Here is a 17,730-nt window from a genome sequence, read left to right as displayed (position 1 = left end):
TATAACCATATAACAATCACAGCATGGAAACAGGCCATTCCGGCCCTCCTAGTCCGTGCCGAACTCTTAATCTCACCTAGTCCCACCTACCCGCACTCAGCCCATAACCCTCCACTCCTTTCCTGTCCATATACCTATCCAATTTTACCTTAAATGACACAACTGAACTGGCCTCTACTACTTCTACAGGAAGCTCATTCCACACAGCTACCACTCTCTGAGTAAAGAAATACCCCCTCGTGTTTCCCTTAAACTTTTTCCCCCTAACTCTCAAATCATATCCTCTCGTTTGAATCTCCCCTACTCTCAATGGAAACAGCCTATTCACGTCAACTCTATCTATCCCTCTCAAAATTTTAAATACCTCGATCAAATCCCCCCTCAACCTTCTACACTCCAATGAATAGAGACCTAACTTGTTCAACCTTTCTCTGTAACTTAAGTGCTGAAACCCAGGTAACATCCTAGTAAATCGTCTCTGCACTCTCTCTAATTTATTGATATCTTTCCTATAATTCGGTGACCAGAACTGTACACAATATTCCAAATTTGGCCTTACCAATGCCTTGTACAATTTTAACATTACATCCCAACTTCTGTACTCAATGCTCTGATTTATAAAGGCCAGCGTTCCAAAAGCCTTCTTCACCACCCTATCTACATGAGACTCCACCTTCAGGGAACTATGCACTGTTATTCCTAGATCTCTCTGTTCTACTGCATTCCTCAATGCCCTACCATTTACCCTGTATGTTCTATTTGGATTATTCCTGCCAAAATGTAGAACCTCACACTTCTCAGCATTAAACTCTATCTGCCAACGTTCAGCCCATTCTTCTAACCAGCATAAATCTCCCTGCAAGCTTTGAAAACCAACCTCATTATCCACAACACCTCCTACCTTAGTATCATCGGCATACTTACTAATCCAATTTACCACCCCATCATCCAGATCATTTATGTATATTACAAACAACATTGGGCCCAAAACAGATCCCTCAGGCACCCCGCTAGTCACCGGCCTCCATCCCGATAAACAATTATCCACCACTACTCTCTGGCATCTCCCATCTAGCCACTGTTGAATCCATTTTATTACTCCAGCATTAATACCTAACAACTGAACCTTCTTAACTAACCTTCCATGTGGAACTTTGTCAAAGGCCTTGCTGTTTCATAACAAAGTCATTTCCATCACCAGAATAGTAATTAGATCGAGGTGGCAAGCTAAACTGGGGTAATGAGGTTGCCTGAAAACACAACAAAGAACCACAAAATCCTAGTTGAAAAACCTGAGCAACCACTTGCCAGAAAAAGACAGCTGGAAGAACTTTTCACTTCTGTTGGTTAGGGCAGTGATAATGAACAGTTCAAGAAAGAAGGCGGAAAATCCAGTAAAGAATATTTCATAGCAAAACACAGCAGAAATGTCAGAGAATTTCCAACAATAAATATGAGATAATCCAACTGAAACAGCAACGTATTGAATTCACAGAAAGATCATAATTTGAAATATTACATCTGAAGCTAAAAGAAGTTGGAAATGTTGTATAGTTAGCCAAGTAATGGAAATATTTTATGTTCCTCATGCAGGCAAAATGTAATCTATTAGGCTATACAGAAAAAGAACAGTTATACACAATATTTCAATACTTAGAATTAAAGGGTAAATGCTGACAGTTATCACAGGATAACTAAGAACAGTAATATCAGCTAAGTATGGGCAAAAGTAGAGCAATATCCCATATGCTTGCAAATCTTAGCTAGCTGGTTACTGGAATTTCCTGAAGCTCAGAAGGAATATTTTTCCTCAGTCCAAAGTTCAGGTATAAAAGAAAGATGTACAATTCATAAAATTTCAATTTAAAAAATAATAACTATATATTTTGCACCACATGAAACATGCAAATCACTTTCAATCGATTTGTGTGGGGCTGTATTTAAGATCACTTTTTCAAATTCAATGCTTTATTGATAAATACATCATAATAAATCATGCTTGATATCAAACATGAGATTCCATTTCCAAGTCCATTAAAATTCCTAATTTGGCATAAATGTGTGGAATGCAAGTGATTAAAAAGAACCATTATTTCTGCTGGAAGAAATGCTCATTTGCAGGAATGTACCAGAGCTTCCTGCAATGTTCTGTTTAATGTTAATTTGCTGGTTAATGTTAAATTATTTGATAAAGTGATTACATTCAAAATATTACAAGAAGATGTTCAAGTATACCAGTACAACTTTGTAATATTGCTTCCAGCTTTTAAACCTTTGAAATCTCCTTAGTCTGATTAGTTTTCCACTCTACTTTGATTATTCTACAAAAATAACAGAAAAACCCTCTATTTAAAAGTCAGCAGATCTATTCATATCCACTTGCTTTTAAACAAGACTAAGATGCTGAACAAAGGCTGCAGAGCAACTATTATTCACTCAATGCATGGTTGATACAAGAATTCCTCTTATTGCATCTGTCCACCTTTATATTATTTTTCCATACCATTTGATACCATCTTTCAACCTGTATGTTGGCAAATACTTTTTTGATCAACAAAAGGTGTAAAATAAGTGAAAAACAGTTTGGTCCTAAGGATACACTCAGAGAACATGGATGATGATTCCCTTGCTTTTCAACCCATATTTACTCATTCCTTTTCAAATCAGTCCTTATTGCATTGTGAAATGATTTTCATATACAGTGAATCTTTGTTATAATGTGCTCCCTACTGCACCTTGCCCTAACTGATGCCCATGCCTAGCATTTCCAACCCTCAATACTCGTCACCTTTTCTTATAGGTGCAAAAAATATCCATTGTGTTAGGAGTCATCTGGGTAGAACAAAATGGGGAGGAGCAAGTGCAGACAGAATTAAATCAACCAAGAAAGATTATAATGAAAATATGTTCCATTTTTAATGTCAGATCTACATGCGACTCCAGAATCCTCCTTAGATTAAACCTTAAAGGTTCCCCTGAAGTGGCTGAGTAATCCTCTCAGTGCACCATTGGGTTTAAACAGAGAAAATTAATAAAGCTATACTGACCACCCAGCATAAACCAACATACCAAATTAAGGTGCAGTGAAGTGCTCTTGGCCTTATAAGGACTTCATCACAAACATCTAGAGGCTCATATCTATACAGAGATAGCTGCTGCAAAGACTAATCAAGCAACAACCTAATAGAGTAATATTCACAGAATTCTATCTTATAGACAATGTTCTACGCTTTTCCACCGCAATCCTTGGGTATCTCTTGTCTTACTGTCAGAACAGACCTGTCACACACCAAAATGCTGAACTGTAGAGGTGAGGGGAGAATGACTGGCCTTGACATCAAATCAGCATTAACTAGTCATCAGCCTTGGTAAAGCTGATATCATGAGTACAAAAGGGTAAAAAATTTATTGGCTGGATTCATACTTCACACAAAGAAAGATAGCTGTGTTGTAGAAAGTTAATTATCCTACCCCTGCAGGATTGTGTCCTAGGATCCAACCAGCTTCAGTGTCATCCGAAATTGAATCTGGGTTTCTTGAGCTGCCAGGGCGCCTAAAATTACTCCATTACATCTTACAGATCATTGTATTTAACAGATATTTTCAATCCATTTCCATCAACTCAACAGTTTGCAGATTGCGAAAGTATTCCTCTTCTTTAACGCATTAACCAAATTCAAAGCAATACTCCAGTTTTCACTCTGTTCTTGATTTACAGAAGAAAATATTTCCATATTCAGAACAATCAAAATTAAGCTATTAATTTTGCCAAAAAAGGACAAAATATGACTGGAATCAGAGCTAAGGAAAACTACTACCAATGAAATGCCAGATACTCTTTGCAGATGTTCAGCAACAATTTTGGAATATAATCAAGATATTTCATCTTGGATCCAATATCATTGAAGTGCTTGATACTGATATACAGTAGTTTACTGAAATGGGAATTGTTGCATTCTCACTCCCAATTTATACATTGATTAAAATAAACATTTCATCATTATTTTTTAAAACAAATGGTCCAGGCAATCAGATAAAAGGTAAAACTAATGATTTTTTTTGGTATCAATATTAACTTCTTGGCCATATTTGTGGTATATAAGCAAACCAAACCAAATTCACCAAAGTGCAATAATCCTTGGTCATTTTCAGTGCAATCCCATGATGCTAAACTGGAATTATAACTAATTTCCGATAATAAAGATGCAAATGAATGTAGTTCTCTGAAAATGAAAATAACCTTAATGGAACTTGCATTACTCATAGGATAAACTTAAACTGCTGATGAGTCCCAATTTATTGCCATTATTTCTTCCACAATGAAATCAACAAAAACAGCAGAAGGTTCTGGTTAATAGCGTCATTCTTCACTGTGGAAGACACCAGCAGTATGCCAAAGTTCGAGATTGTCGGGGGAAGAACCGAGGTTAGTTGCTACTACTGAGGAGGAGGCGCTTGGGAAGCCGAGAGGTCTGAAGGTAGATAAGTCACCTGGGTCAGATGGACTCCACCCCAGGGTTAGAACATAGAACAGTACAGAACAGAAACAAGCATTTCGGCTCACACTGTAAATTAGTAACCAAATGGCCAACTAAACTAATCTCTTATGCCTGCAAAATGTCCATATCCCTCCATTTCCCTCACATTCATGTGACTATCTAAACATCTCTTAAAAGTTCCTAATATCCGTCTCTACCACCTCCCGGGCAGTGCATTCCAGGCACCCGCCATTCTGTGTGTAAAAAGCTTGCCTCTCAGAATCAGAATCAGAATCAGGTTTATTATCAGCAGCATGTGTTGTGAAATTTGTTAACTTAGCAGCATCAGTTCAATGCAACACATAATATAGAAAAAGAAGAAAAAAATAAACAAATCAATTACAGTATACATATATTGAACAGATTAAAAATCATGCATAACAGAAATAACATATATTTAAAAAGTGAGGTAGTGTTCATGGGTTCAATGTCCATTTAGGAATCGGATGGCAGAGGGGAAGAAGCTGTTCCTGAATCGCTGAGTGTGTGCCTTCAGCCTTCTGTACCTCCTACCTGATGATAACATTAAGAAAAGGGTATGCCTGGGTGCTGGAGGTCCTTAATAGCCGATGAATAGCATCCTGACATAGGTGTTTGTATTGTCCAGGTGGTCTAAAGCCGTGTGGAGAGCCATTGAGATTGCATTGTTACCTTTTTGAAGCAAGTGGGAACTTTTGCCCTAACAGTGAGAGGTTGAAAATGTCCTTGAATAGTCCCACCAGCTGGTTGGCACAAGTTTTCAGATCCTTACCAGGTACTCCATCAGGACCTTCAGCCTTGTAAGGGTTCACCCTCTTTAAAGACAGCCTAACATCGGCCTCTGAGACAGAGATCACAGGGTCATCAGGTGCAGCAGGGATCTTTGCAGCTTTAGTTATATTCTCCCTTTCAAAGTGGGCATGGAAGGCATTGAGTTCATCTGGTAGTGAAGCATTGCTGCCATTCATGCTATTGGGTTTCATTTTGTAGGAAGTAATGTCTTGTAAACCCTGCCAGAGTTGTTGTACATCCAATGTCCCCTCCAACCTCATTCAAAATGGTCTCTTTGCCCTTGAAATATCCTTCCAGAAGTTCTCTGGTGCACACCTGGGTCACCAGCCTTGAATGCCACAGATCTAGCCTTCAGCAGACGATGTACCTCCTGGTTCATCCACGGCTTTTGGTTTGAGAATGTACAGTAAGTCTTTGTAAGTACACACTCATCCACACAGGTCATAATGAAGTAGTAACAACTGCAGCATATTCATCCAGAGTCGAAGATGAATCCCTGAATACAGTCCATTCCACCAATGCAAAGCAGTCCTGTAGGCATGCTTGTGCTTCCCTTGTCCAAACCTTCCTGGTCCTCACTGCTGGTGCTGCAGTCCACAGTCTCTGCCTATACTCAGGGAGCAGAAGTACAGCTAGGTGATCAGACTTCCCAAAGTGAGGGCATGGAAACGCACAGTAGGCATCATTGATGGTGGTGTAACAATGGTCTAATGTGTTGTTTCCTCTGGTATTGCAGATGATCTGTTGACGGTAATTGCTTAGTGATTTTTTCAGACTGGCCTGGTTAAAATCCCTCAAAACAATGGTGAAGGCATTAGGGTGTGCTATTTTGTGCATGTTGAACCCATTGCTCAGGTTATCTAAAGCCTGATTGACTTTGGCCTGAGGTGGAATGTATGCGCTACCAAAGTGATCCTGGAAACCTTCTGTGGTAGGTAAAATGGACAGCATTTAACTGCAAGATATTCTAGGTCTGGTGAGCAGAATTGGGACAGCACTGATATATTTGTGCACCAAGAATTGTTGATCATGAGGCATATTCCTCCACCTCTGCTTTTGAAGGACCATAGATCTATCCTGACGGTGTGTAGTAAATCCATCAATCTGAATCGCTGCATCTAGTACAGAAGGGGTTAATGAGGATTCCATGAAACAAAGGACACATGCTGTCCTAATGTCCCTGACATCTCCTTTAAAATATCTTCTGGTATTAAACAGTTCATCCCTTGGAAAAAGATGCAGTCTGTCTACTCTATCTATACCCCTCATAATATTATAAGCTTCCATCAGATCTCCCCTCAGCCTCCGCTGCTCCAGTGAAAACAACCCAAATTTGTCCAATCTTTCGTTAAAGTGCATGCCCCGAAGGCAAATGCAACATTAACATTAATTTTGAGAGAACTAGAATATAAAAGTAAGATGTAATGCTGAGACATTATAAGGTTCTTAAAGAGGTATCTGAAGAGATTGTGGAGGCATTAGTAGTGATCTCTCAAAAATCACTGTGGTCTGCAGACTGAAAAATTGCAAATGTAACTCCACTGTTCAAAGAAGGGAGGGAGTCTAAAGGAAATTATAGGCCAGTTAGCCTGATCTCAGTGGTTGGGAAGATGTTGAGATTTCAGGGTACTTGGAAGCACATGACAAAATAACCCAAAGTCAGTGTGGTTGCCTTAAGGGGAACTCTTGGAGAAAATAACAGTCAGGATAGACAAAGGAGAGTCAGCGGATTTTATTTCCTTGGATTTTCAGAAATCCTTTGACAAGATTCCACACACAAGGTGGCTAAACAAGATCCCACTGTATTGCAGGGAAGATACTAGCACGGATGCTGGCAGGAGCAGAGTGGGAATAAAGGGTGCCTTTTCTGGTTGGCTGCTGATGAGTAGTGGTGTTGGGATCACTTTTCACATTATACAGTATGTTAACAATTTGGATGACAGAAATAATGGCTTTGTGGACAATACAAAGATAGGTGGAGGGGAGGTAGTGTTGAAGAAGGATGGACTTTGGTTAGGACAACGGGCAAAGAGGCAAATGAAGTATAATGTACGGCAGAATATGGTCTTGCATTCTGTAAAATGAATAAAGGCATAAACTATTTTCCATCAGGGATAAAGTTCAGAAATCATATGCGCATAGGTACTTGGGAGTCCTCGTGCAGGAGTCCCTGAAGGTCAGCTTGAAGGTTGAGTTGGTGATGAGGAAGGAAAATGCAATATTAGTGTTCAATTTAGGAGGACTAGAATATAAAAACAACAATGTAATACTGAGGCTTTATAAGGCACTTGGGAGTACTATGAGCAGTTTTGGTCCTCTTATTTAAGAAAGGAAGACATTGGAGACAGTCTGGAAAGATTCATGATATAGATCCCAGGAATAAAAGGGTTCACATATAGAGTTTAATGACTGGGTCTGTACTCACTGGAGTTTAGAACAATGAGGGAAAATCTCAGTGAACCTTATCGAATATTGAAAGGTCTAGATAGACCAGAGGGCACAGCCTCAAAATAGGATCGTGAATCTATGGAATTCATTGCTGTTTCCGTAACATTTTTGTTTTACCAGTCAGTGTCGTCAGCCCTGAGATGAACTCCCAAACCGAGGAGACCAGCAGACTTAGTCTGGCCTCTACCTTTGACCTGTTCGGCATTGGTGACCCGACCAAGAGCCAAAGCATAAAGCTCCAATAGCTTTCCAGGGCACTGGGGCATGCAAGTCTCCAAACTCTACAAGGATACGGTCCTCTTGGGGGGGGGGGGGATATTTAAAGCAGAGGTTAATAGGCTCTTGATTTGTAAGTGTGTCAAAGGTGATGGGGAGAAGGCAGGAGAATGGGTTTGAGAGGGATAACAAGACTTGACAGGCCAAATAGCCTCATTCTGTTCCTTTGTCTTATGGTATCAGTGTACAAATTAGTGGTTATTAGTACATCAAATTAAATTGAGAATTTCTAAAAATGGGTTTTCTTTCAATTCTATTCATCCCTTTATTCATTTTAATCTTTTGAACAGTGAACTATTTTCCACTTGTTTAATCCTCACACCAGCTCAGAGGATCTTGACAACTCATTCTTCAGCCAATACTTCCACTCTTTCCTTGATAGCTACTACTATTTTCTAATTTGAGACTACATTGATACCCTCAATTAGCAATCAGGATGCAATTCTCTGAATAAGACTTCTAATTAAAAGTTGTTGTCAAAATATCATTGATGCAATGCACATTCAGCAAAGTTCTAAGTTTTAAAAAATACTTAAATTTTTGTTAGTAAATATACTTTCATACCCCAGATGAAGAGTGCAATAATGGATCATCATTCCGTAAGGTAGTACTAAGTGGGGTACCAATGTATTGTAGTTTCATATCATTTATTACCCAGATGCAGTCTTCTATGCAGCACATACTTTCATGTCATAATCAGTTAAGTAGCAGGAAAACAGCTGGCAGCAACTTAAACTATTCACCTTTTTGTATATCTTATTTGCTTGACAAAAATAACACTTCATGCCAGGAGGTTGACAAAACTGCTTTACTTTGTATATAATCCAAATTCCAGAAGCCAAAAGTTTAAAATAATTCTAATAATATGTCCAGCGTTGACAACATTTTTCTATCTTTACCAAATTAGGGAATATACTAACAAACCAACTGATTCCAACAAATCCTGATACTTTACTATATTATACTCTTATCTCCTTATAGTTTTTTATTAGAACAGTTTAAATATTAAAGGAATTTATTTCACCAATAATGATCTTCCACTTGAGCTAATATGCCAGTATTTCTACCTTTTTCCCAAAACTATCAACATGTCACAAAGCAAAAGAAAAATGCACATTTTGGATAAAGATTACTTTTGTCTTTGCTGTGGTTTTTTGAGCTGTTGCCTTCAGACAAACTAGATGCATTTCTAAATCAACTTCTTTAGAAAACACCCTGGTCAACTTAGACAACCAGTTCTAGATATATGTCTACTGTTTCCACAGTGCTAACATTTATGTTATTTGAAAATTAATTTTAGTTTAACTGAATACAAATCTCTGTAGAGGAGCTCTGTGTATTCCCATTTGATGGTCCATATAGTGGGGTCTCAGTGTAAATGCACTGTAAAACTTGGATTTCATTGCGGTCACCAACCTTGTAATAAACTGCTGCTCAAGTACTTCTTCCACTTGAGCTAATATACCAGTATTTCTACATTTTATTTCAAAACTATCAAAATATCTCAAAGCAAAAGAAAAATGCTGCATATATTGAAAGAGTTTACTTTTAATGATTTCAAGCATATCTACTGCCAAGAGGTCTCCCTCATAGAATTATGCTGACAAGTAAGGAAATCCATAAAGGACATTTCACCCCTCCAAAGGTGCCCAAAAATATTAATATAATTTACTTAAAGTTATATTCTCTTTTAAATTCTAAAGTGCTCCTGAATGAAATAGTGAAATTATTTGGAATTGTCATAAATCTGAATTTAAAACATTATACACATTTTTATATTAATAAAGTTCAAACAGTGAGTTTGAATTCTTTACACACATGCAGAATGGAGAGAATACATTTCAAGCTTATAACTGCATAGTCAAATACTCTGGATTGTGAAACAATATATGCAGTCATTTCCTGGAGTTCCAATGCCATTAGGTTGTCAAGGCTGAATTATTTGAAAATGCAAACATGCTCTTTATCATAAAACATTATACATATTAGACTTTTATTTTCATGAACCAATAATTTCCTGCATCATTTCCCAACCTTCATATTGCAAACAAATGTATTAATACAAGTTGATTTAAAATTCTCTTCAATACATCTGCCACTTTTACTTCCAAACTTTGACAATCCCATCTCGTGAAGCAGTTACAATAAAGCCCTGAGTGGTTTGGAAAGCAGCAAGGTCTGTGATAATATCATGGTGTCCAACTGGGAGAGATTCAGGACCTCTGCGAGGCACATCTTCTGATGATCCAACCTTCTGCTTGCTGTGAATTTCCTTTCAAAACAAAAATTGATGCTCTCATTTAATTGAAACTAAAATTCTGAAGGTCAAGTACAATATTATTCAGAAATGTTATTTCTATAAAAAGAAAAAATAGTTACTCCAATTTAACTAACTTTAAAAAAAAAATTAGTATTTTAGACTATAGAAAAGTGTCATAAACCAGGGTTATATTTAAGCAAAGTACACAAGTTAAAAGACAACTCCTTGATTATTTTAATCTTCTGGTATCCAAAATTTAAAATCAATTTAAAAAGATACATCACTGGAAAGGTAATTTCGCAAAAATCTGCGAAAAGCCTCAAGAATCTCAAGTAATCTTAACAGTTAAAACTTAATATATGACAGTGTAAAGCGGGGGGGAGGGGGTGCAGAGTTTGCATTTTTACAGAATTTTTCAGACTGTTAGGGCTTCCAGTTCCGAAGGAAAATCACTGTTCTAATGTAAAGATATTTGATAATCAAATTATCACAGTTAAGAAAAACAGAATTTTAAAAATGCTCAAAATCTAAAATAACAGTAAAGTATGGGGTCAATGACCAGAAACTCTTTTTTCCCTGAGCATGGAATGCTGTCTGATCTGCTGAAAGTTCCTAGCATTTTGCCTTTTATTAACTGAGTCCTGCAGTCAATATCTTCTTAGCTGTGGACTGATTTGAGCTCCTCTGGTTCTTGTTAACATTCAGATCTTTTACAAACATCTGATGGAGCACATTACACTTAGCTATTATATTTATTCAAGAAGTGGCATATGGAAGAGAGTCTTGGTTACTTCCAATTAAACCAAAGAAAATATAGAAAATAAAAATAAAAGCTGGAAATAATAAATCTGTCATCAACCAAAAAGTTTGTTCAGCTTGTCAGAAAGGAATTTCTTCTTCAAGAGATGTGTATAATGGAATTTTAATTAGGTTTATTTCATCTCTGTTTTTTCATCAGATGAAGGGTCTCAACCATAGATGTTAACTGTTCATTCCCTCCACAGATGCCAACTTACTTACAAAGTTCTTCCAGAATCTAGTGCACTGCTTTGGAATGACCTAGTGGTCAAAATCACAATCCTAGAAAACATATATTTTATTGGTTCTTCCACCTCCCTCCCCCCCCCCCATTATGCCTCCTTTTGTGTTATGCTAACATCAGCTGAGGTATCTAAGGATTTCCAGTTTTCCAATAATCACTTCATAGTTTGTGTTTAAAAGCATATTATGGAATGTTCACAGCACATCTGTGAAGGGTGTTATTATCTTTTCCCTGCTGTCATTCCTTCATCCAAATGTTTTTAAATGCTCTTCATATTCACTTTGTTTTGGCGAAGAGGAGTCTTGAAATCAAATTGAAAGCTGATTGATTTGTTTCTTTGGAGGTTTCCTGATCTTAAGTACTCACAACATTTTGCAGCTTCATATAAAAAAAGCCATCTTGACTAATGTACTTGCTCTAAAGTTGTGTTTAGAAACAGTTAATTGAGGTTAAGAATTAACTAGATGTTGGCTTTTTATGTCACAAACACCTAAAATCCAGCACAAAAGCTACCTTTGCACACATTAACAGAAAGTGTGCAAACACTTGAAGTGTGAAACAGAAGTTAAAGATCTTCGGATGTTTACAAAGCCTACCTGTACAACCTCAGTCCCTTCAATGATCTTTCTATAGTATGAAACAGATGGACAATGCAGAGCGTCATTTGCACCTCCTACAACAATATATGATCTCTCAGGATATGCCAAATCCCAGAATCTGCATGAAAAGAAGTACAATTAAATTAACAATTAACATTAATTGCAATTGTTTTAGTGGCTAGAGTGGAACTGTAACAAAATTGAGTCTAGAGTCCATGGAAAGAAATAAAAGATGCATTTCCATAGTGCCATCTGCAACTTAAGAACACCTCATAGTGATCTGTACCCAATGAAGTGTAATTAGTTACATGATAATGGACACAACACTGTGATAATAAACAATATTTTGATATTGGTTGAGGGATTATTTAATGTTGACTAGTACATTACTCCATCAAAATAATACCATTGCAATCTTTATCCCTGAAGGGCTAGACTGGGACTCAGTTTAACACCCCTTATGACAGATAGCCTCTGAAAATGTGGCACCTCTATTGTACTCAAGTCTCTAGAAACTTAAAATCAGAAGCTACTAAGGTAGTTCTGTTGAGTTAGCTGCCTTTATGGAGCAACACAGAAAGCACTAGATTACATTTCAGATACAGAAAACAGAAATCTGCTATGCATCATGCTTATCAGCAACCTCTGTTGGAAGCATGCATGTGTTTTTATTAGTGAACTGATTAGACTGGAACATGTCCTCCTTTTTCAAAGAAAAGTACTTCCCTTCCTCCACCATCAACGCTGCCCTCAAACACACCTCTTCCATTGTATGCACATTTGCTCTCACCTCATTCTCCCGCCACCCTACCAGGGATATGGTTCTTCTTGTATTCACCCACCACCCTATCAGTCTCTGCTCCCAGCACATAATTCTCCGTAACTTCCACCATCTCGAACAGGATCCCGCCACTTCTACTGTCTGCAGGGATTGCTCCCTAGGCGACTCCCTCGTTCATCTGGTTCTCCCCGCTGATCTCCCTCCTGGCACTTATCCTTGCAAGCATAACAAGTGCTGCACCTGCCCCTACATCTCCTCCCTCACTATCATTCAGGGCCCCAAACAGTCCTTCCAGGTGAGGCAACACTTCACCTGTGAGTCTGTTGGGGTCATTTACTGTGTCCAGTGCTCCTGATGTGACCTCCTGTATATCGGTGACACCCAATGTAGATAGGGAGACTGCTTCGCTGAGCACCTACGCTCCATCCACCAGAAGAAATGAGATCTCCCAGTGGCCACTCTTTTTAATTCTACTTCCCATTCCAATATCTCAATCGATGGCCTCCTCTACTATCGTGATGAGGCCACACTCAGGTTGGAGGAACAACACCCTTGTATTCTGTCTGGGTAGCCTCCAACCTGATGGCATGAACCTAGATTTCTGGAACTTCCAATAATGCCCCCTACCTCCCTTCTTTACCATTCCCCTTCCTCTTTCTCACCTTATCTCCTTGCCTGCCTATCACCTCCCTCTGGTGCTCCTCCTCCCCCTTTTCTTTCAATATAACCTTCTGTCCTCTCCTATTAGACTCCCTCTTCTCCAGTCCTCTATCTCTTTCACCAATCAACTTTCCACCACTTTGCTTCACCCCTCCCGGTTTCACCTATCACCTTGTGTTTCTCCCTCTCCTCCTCACACCTTTTAAATCTACTCCTCATCTTTTTTCCCTCCAGTCTCGAAACATCCACAGTACTCTTTCCCACAGATGCTGCCTGGCCTGCTGAGTTTGTGTTGCTTAGATTTCCAGCATCCAGAGACTTTCTCTTGTTTGAGACTGGAAACTTATGCTGTTCTGTTGGGAAAGTCTATGACCACCCATGATTTGACACCGGAATAGCACGCACTTCAGTTTTAAAGGTAAACAATGATGTATATACAACTATACTGCTAAATAAAACAAATCAAAATAATTTTTACCACACCCAAAGTTTACACAAAGAGATGCTATTGATGTTAGACAGCCATCAATATGACGGAATCATACTCTGGACAGAAGTCAATGCTTCAAGCAGCAGAAATGCTATAACTGAGCGGAAAGTCAAAAAATATTTGCCAGAATTGTACAAAGTGCAAATTAGTTTGGTTTGGCAGATGGTTGAAAATTCCCTGACTATAATTTTAAATGCTCTATCAGCAACATGGCTAAAATGTTATTAAGCAATGATTCAAAGGTTCAAAGGTTCAAAGTACCCATCTATGACCTTGGTCTTCTCCAGATAGATAGCCATAAAACCAAGAAAGAAAAGAATGGCAGCACAATCATCAATGCCTAAATTCCCCCTCCCCACACAAAAAACAAGAAAACAAAAATGGAACAGGAATATCAACCTGCAAATCCCCCTTCCCCGCTCAAACAAAAGATTGACCAAAAAACACAGAATGTAAATGAACTGTAAGACTGATAAAAGTCCACTGTCCGTAGTCCAAGTCCATATCCATATCCAAACTGCAGAAAACCTCAGACACAGTGGCAGGCCACACAGTCTTCCCTCTCCAAGAGCAGAGGGATCCTACCAGCGATCAAAAGGCAAGCAGCCGGTGCTCAACCTTCCATTGGCCTCGATGTTTCAATCTCACTCGTCACTTTAATCAGTGAACAATGGAACGTTTAATCTCCCCCACACAACATCCTCGTCATGTGGCTCATGCTTGCGGCCTCTGCCTCCCACTATCTTATTGGGGACTGCAGAGTGCTGATCTCTGATCTCTAAATCTAAATGACCTAAATGATCTCTAAACTGCAAATCACAGGCTCCAACAGTTCGGAAACCAAATTTAAAATGAAATAAAACAGACATAAAAGAAGTGAAATAAATAGTTCTGTGGTCTATCCAGATGATGTTGACCTTGGCCACGCTGTATGCAGGCGCCATCTTGACTGGAAGTACAGCTTTACGCAATGCTTGTATGATTATACCTTCAAATTCTGCATGGTTCCTTACTAGAAGTAGTGAAATTGTTCATTTTCACTCCCGACCTGTTTCTGGCATCTCCAAGACTGAATGCTTGAAATAGCAATAAGCAAGACAGATCAGAATGGTCTTACTGCTTATTTCTAGCCAACTATCAGTGACAAAGATCACTGCTTTTTGAAAATAAACACGTCACTGACACTATTTGAAAATTGTTTGCTCTAAGCAAGGTGTAGCGCCTAATGGCCATACAAGCACGCACAACTTATGCTAGTTAAAATCTGCTCAAAAAGTCTCTTGCTTGAATTAAGCAGCATAATGTCCCAAATAAACAAAGTAAATCCTGGCTATTTTTCTGATTTTTTTTTTGCTTTTTAAGAATTGTATCAAATAAGTGGCTACCCTGATTAACCAATGGTCCAATTAAATTGAATTGCCTGTATATGAACATTTGGAAAACAAAGATGAAAATTAAAGACAGATGAGCAAAATATGGACTGCGGGTGTAAATTAAGAGGCAGTAATGCAATCAAAGTACCAGCAGGACTATTACTGCTCATTATCGTCAAGATGATACCGAAGAACCGAAGAAACCACAACCAAAGGAGTTGAATGACTTCAGACCTGTTGCCTTGACGTCGCACATGATGAAGACCATGGAGCGGCTGATAATACAGAATCTGAGGCCACAAACCAGGCACGCCCAGGATCCTCTTCAGTTTGCATATAAGGAGAAGGTGGGAGTGGAGGATGCTATCACGTATTTGCTGCACAAATCACTAGAGGGGGTCAGTTGTGCTGTGAGGATTACATTCCTTGACTTCTCTAGTGCCTTTAACACCATCCAGCCCAAGATCTTAAGGCACAAACTAACGGAGATGGGAGTAGACTCTCACATGGTGGATTGGATAGTGGACTACTTGACAGATAGACCTCAGTATGTGCGGTTGGGAGACTGTAGGTCTGACACGGTGGTCAGCAGCACAGGGGCGCCGCAGGGAACCGTACTCTCTCCGGTCCTGTTCACCCTGTACACATCAGACTTCCAATATAACTCAGAGTCCTGCCATGTGCAGAAGTTCGCTGATGACACGGCCATAGTGGGGTGTGTCAGGAATGGACAGGAGGAGGAGTATAGGAAACTGATACAGGACTTTGTGATATGGTGCAACTCAAACTACCTGCGTCTCAATATCACCAAGACCAAGGAGATGGTGGTGGACTTTAGGAGATCTAGGCCCCATATGGAGCCAGTGATCATTAATGGAGAACGTGTGGAGCAGGTTAAGACCTACAAGTATCTGGGAGTACAGTTAGACGAGAAGCTTGACTGGACTGCCAACACAGATGCCTTGTGCAGGAAGGCACAGAGTCGAATGTACTTCCTAAGAAGGTTGGCGTCATTCAATGTCTGTAGTGAGATGCTGAAGATGTTCTATAGGTCAGTTGTGGAGAGCGCCCTTTTCTTTGTGGTGGCGTGTTGGGGAGGAAGCATTAAGAAGAGGGACGCCTCACGTCTTAATAAGCTGGTAAGGAAGGCGGGCTCTGTCGTGGGCAAAGTACTGGAGAGTTTAACATCGGTAGCTGAGCGAAGGGCGCTGAGTAGGCTACGGTCAATTATGGATAACTCTGAACATCCTCTACATAGCACCATCCAGAGACAGAGAAGCAGTTTCAGTGACAGGTTACTATCGATGCAATGCTCCTCAGACAGGATGAAGAGGTCAATACTCCCCAATGCCATTAGGTTTTACAATTCTACCGCCAGGACTTAAGAACTTTTTAAAAGCTATTATTAATGCTTTTTGAGACGGTGATTTAGATGCATATCATATTTTTTTACTGAGTTAAGTATTGTATGTAATTAGTTTTGCTACAACAAGTGTATGGGACATTGGAAAAAAAGTTGAATTTCCCCATGGGGATGAATAAAGTATCTATCTATCTATCTATCATTTGAAGAATCTCTTTAAATTGACTACAAACAATACATTTCTTCATATAATATTTACAAAATATGAAATGCTAGCTACTTTGAAGTGGAATCTATGGGAAAATAGAGATCATTAATAAAGCTTTACAATTTATAAAACAAGGCAGTGAGCTGGAATACACATATACAGTACCCTTGAAATCCTGCCCCTTCAACCTCTGCCAACATAGTTCAAATTTTTTCAATCAGGTTCCAAGCAGCATAAACCTACACCTAGTGTTGATCAGACTATTACAGTTAGGATTCCTCTAGGTAGGTAGACTGGTAAGTAGTGAGTTTTACCCTGCATTTAACTAACCCTATGAATAAACTTGAAAATAGCTTTATCAAATACCAAGACAAAAATTAGAAGACTATTCCATTTCCAAAATGGTGGAATCATTAAAAGCATAAAATATGTCACACACTCTAAATCTTCCGAAAATTATATCAAGCAAACTGATATCACCAATAAAAATATAAGATTTTGCTCCTTCTATAGTAATCCCTGTTAGGAAAACAAAACAAAAAAACTTCATAGTAGTTTTAAATTACAAGACCAATACTGATTATAACCTTTATTTTATGCATTTTGGAAATCAGATTTAATTCCAAAAATACTGCTTCAGATATTATCAAATAATGCTCTTCACATATGAGGATCTTTTGATGGCTCTGGGCATGTAGTCACTGAAGTCTGAAAGAATGAGGGGAGATCTCTTTAAAAGCTATCAAATATTAAAAGGCCTAGATAGCGTGGACATGCAGAGGATGTGTCCTATAGTGGGGGGGAGGGGTCTATAACACCAGAGGGGGCACAGAACAGAGATTAGAAGGAACTTCTTTAGCTAGAGAGTGGTGAATCTGTGGAATTCATTGCCACAGATAGCTGTGGAGGCCAAATCATTGA

The 17,730-nt window shown here is 38.8% G+C and overlaps 1 protein-coding gene across 2 annotated transcripts in view; it reads right to left on the bottom strand.

The window, feature by feature from the left end:
* Positions 1-8,822: 8,822 nt before the first annotated feature.
* pik3r4 (phosphoinositide-3-kinase, regulatory subunit 4) overlaps positions 8,823-17,730 on the bottom strand; it is a 51,073-nt gene continuing 42,165 nt past the window's right edge. For both annotated transcript variants that reach the window (XM_073024093.1, XM_073024094.1), the window contains 2 exons: positions 11,932-12,052; positions 8,823-10,305 (listed from right to left, as the gene is read on the bottom strand). In XM_073024093.1, the coding sequence (XP_072880194.1) occupies positions 10,135-10,305; positions 11,932-12,052 (292 nt within the window). In that variant the 3' untranslated portion in view covers positions 8,823-10,134. The remainder of the gene's footprint in view (positions 10,306-11,931; positions 12,053-17,730) is intronic.

This window comes from Hemitrygon akajei, chromosome 20 (genome assembly GCF_048418815.1).
Source record: "Hemitrygon akajei chromosome 20, sHemAka1.3, whole genome shotgun sequence".
NCBI classification, from domain to species: domain Eukaryota; kingdom Metazoa; phylum Chordata; class Chondrichthyes; order Myliobatiformes; family Dasyatidae; genus Hemitrygon; species Hemitrygon akajei.
The sequence above is the reverse complement of the archived record's forward strand: the minus strand, read 5'-3'. Positions and strand labels throughout refer to the sequence as shown.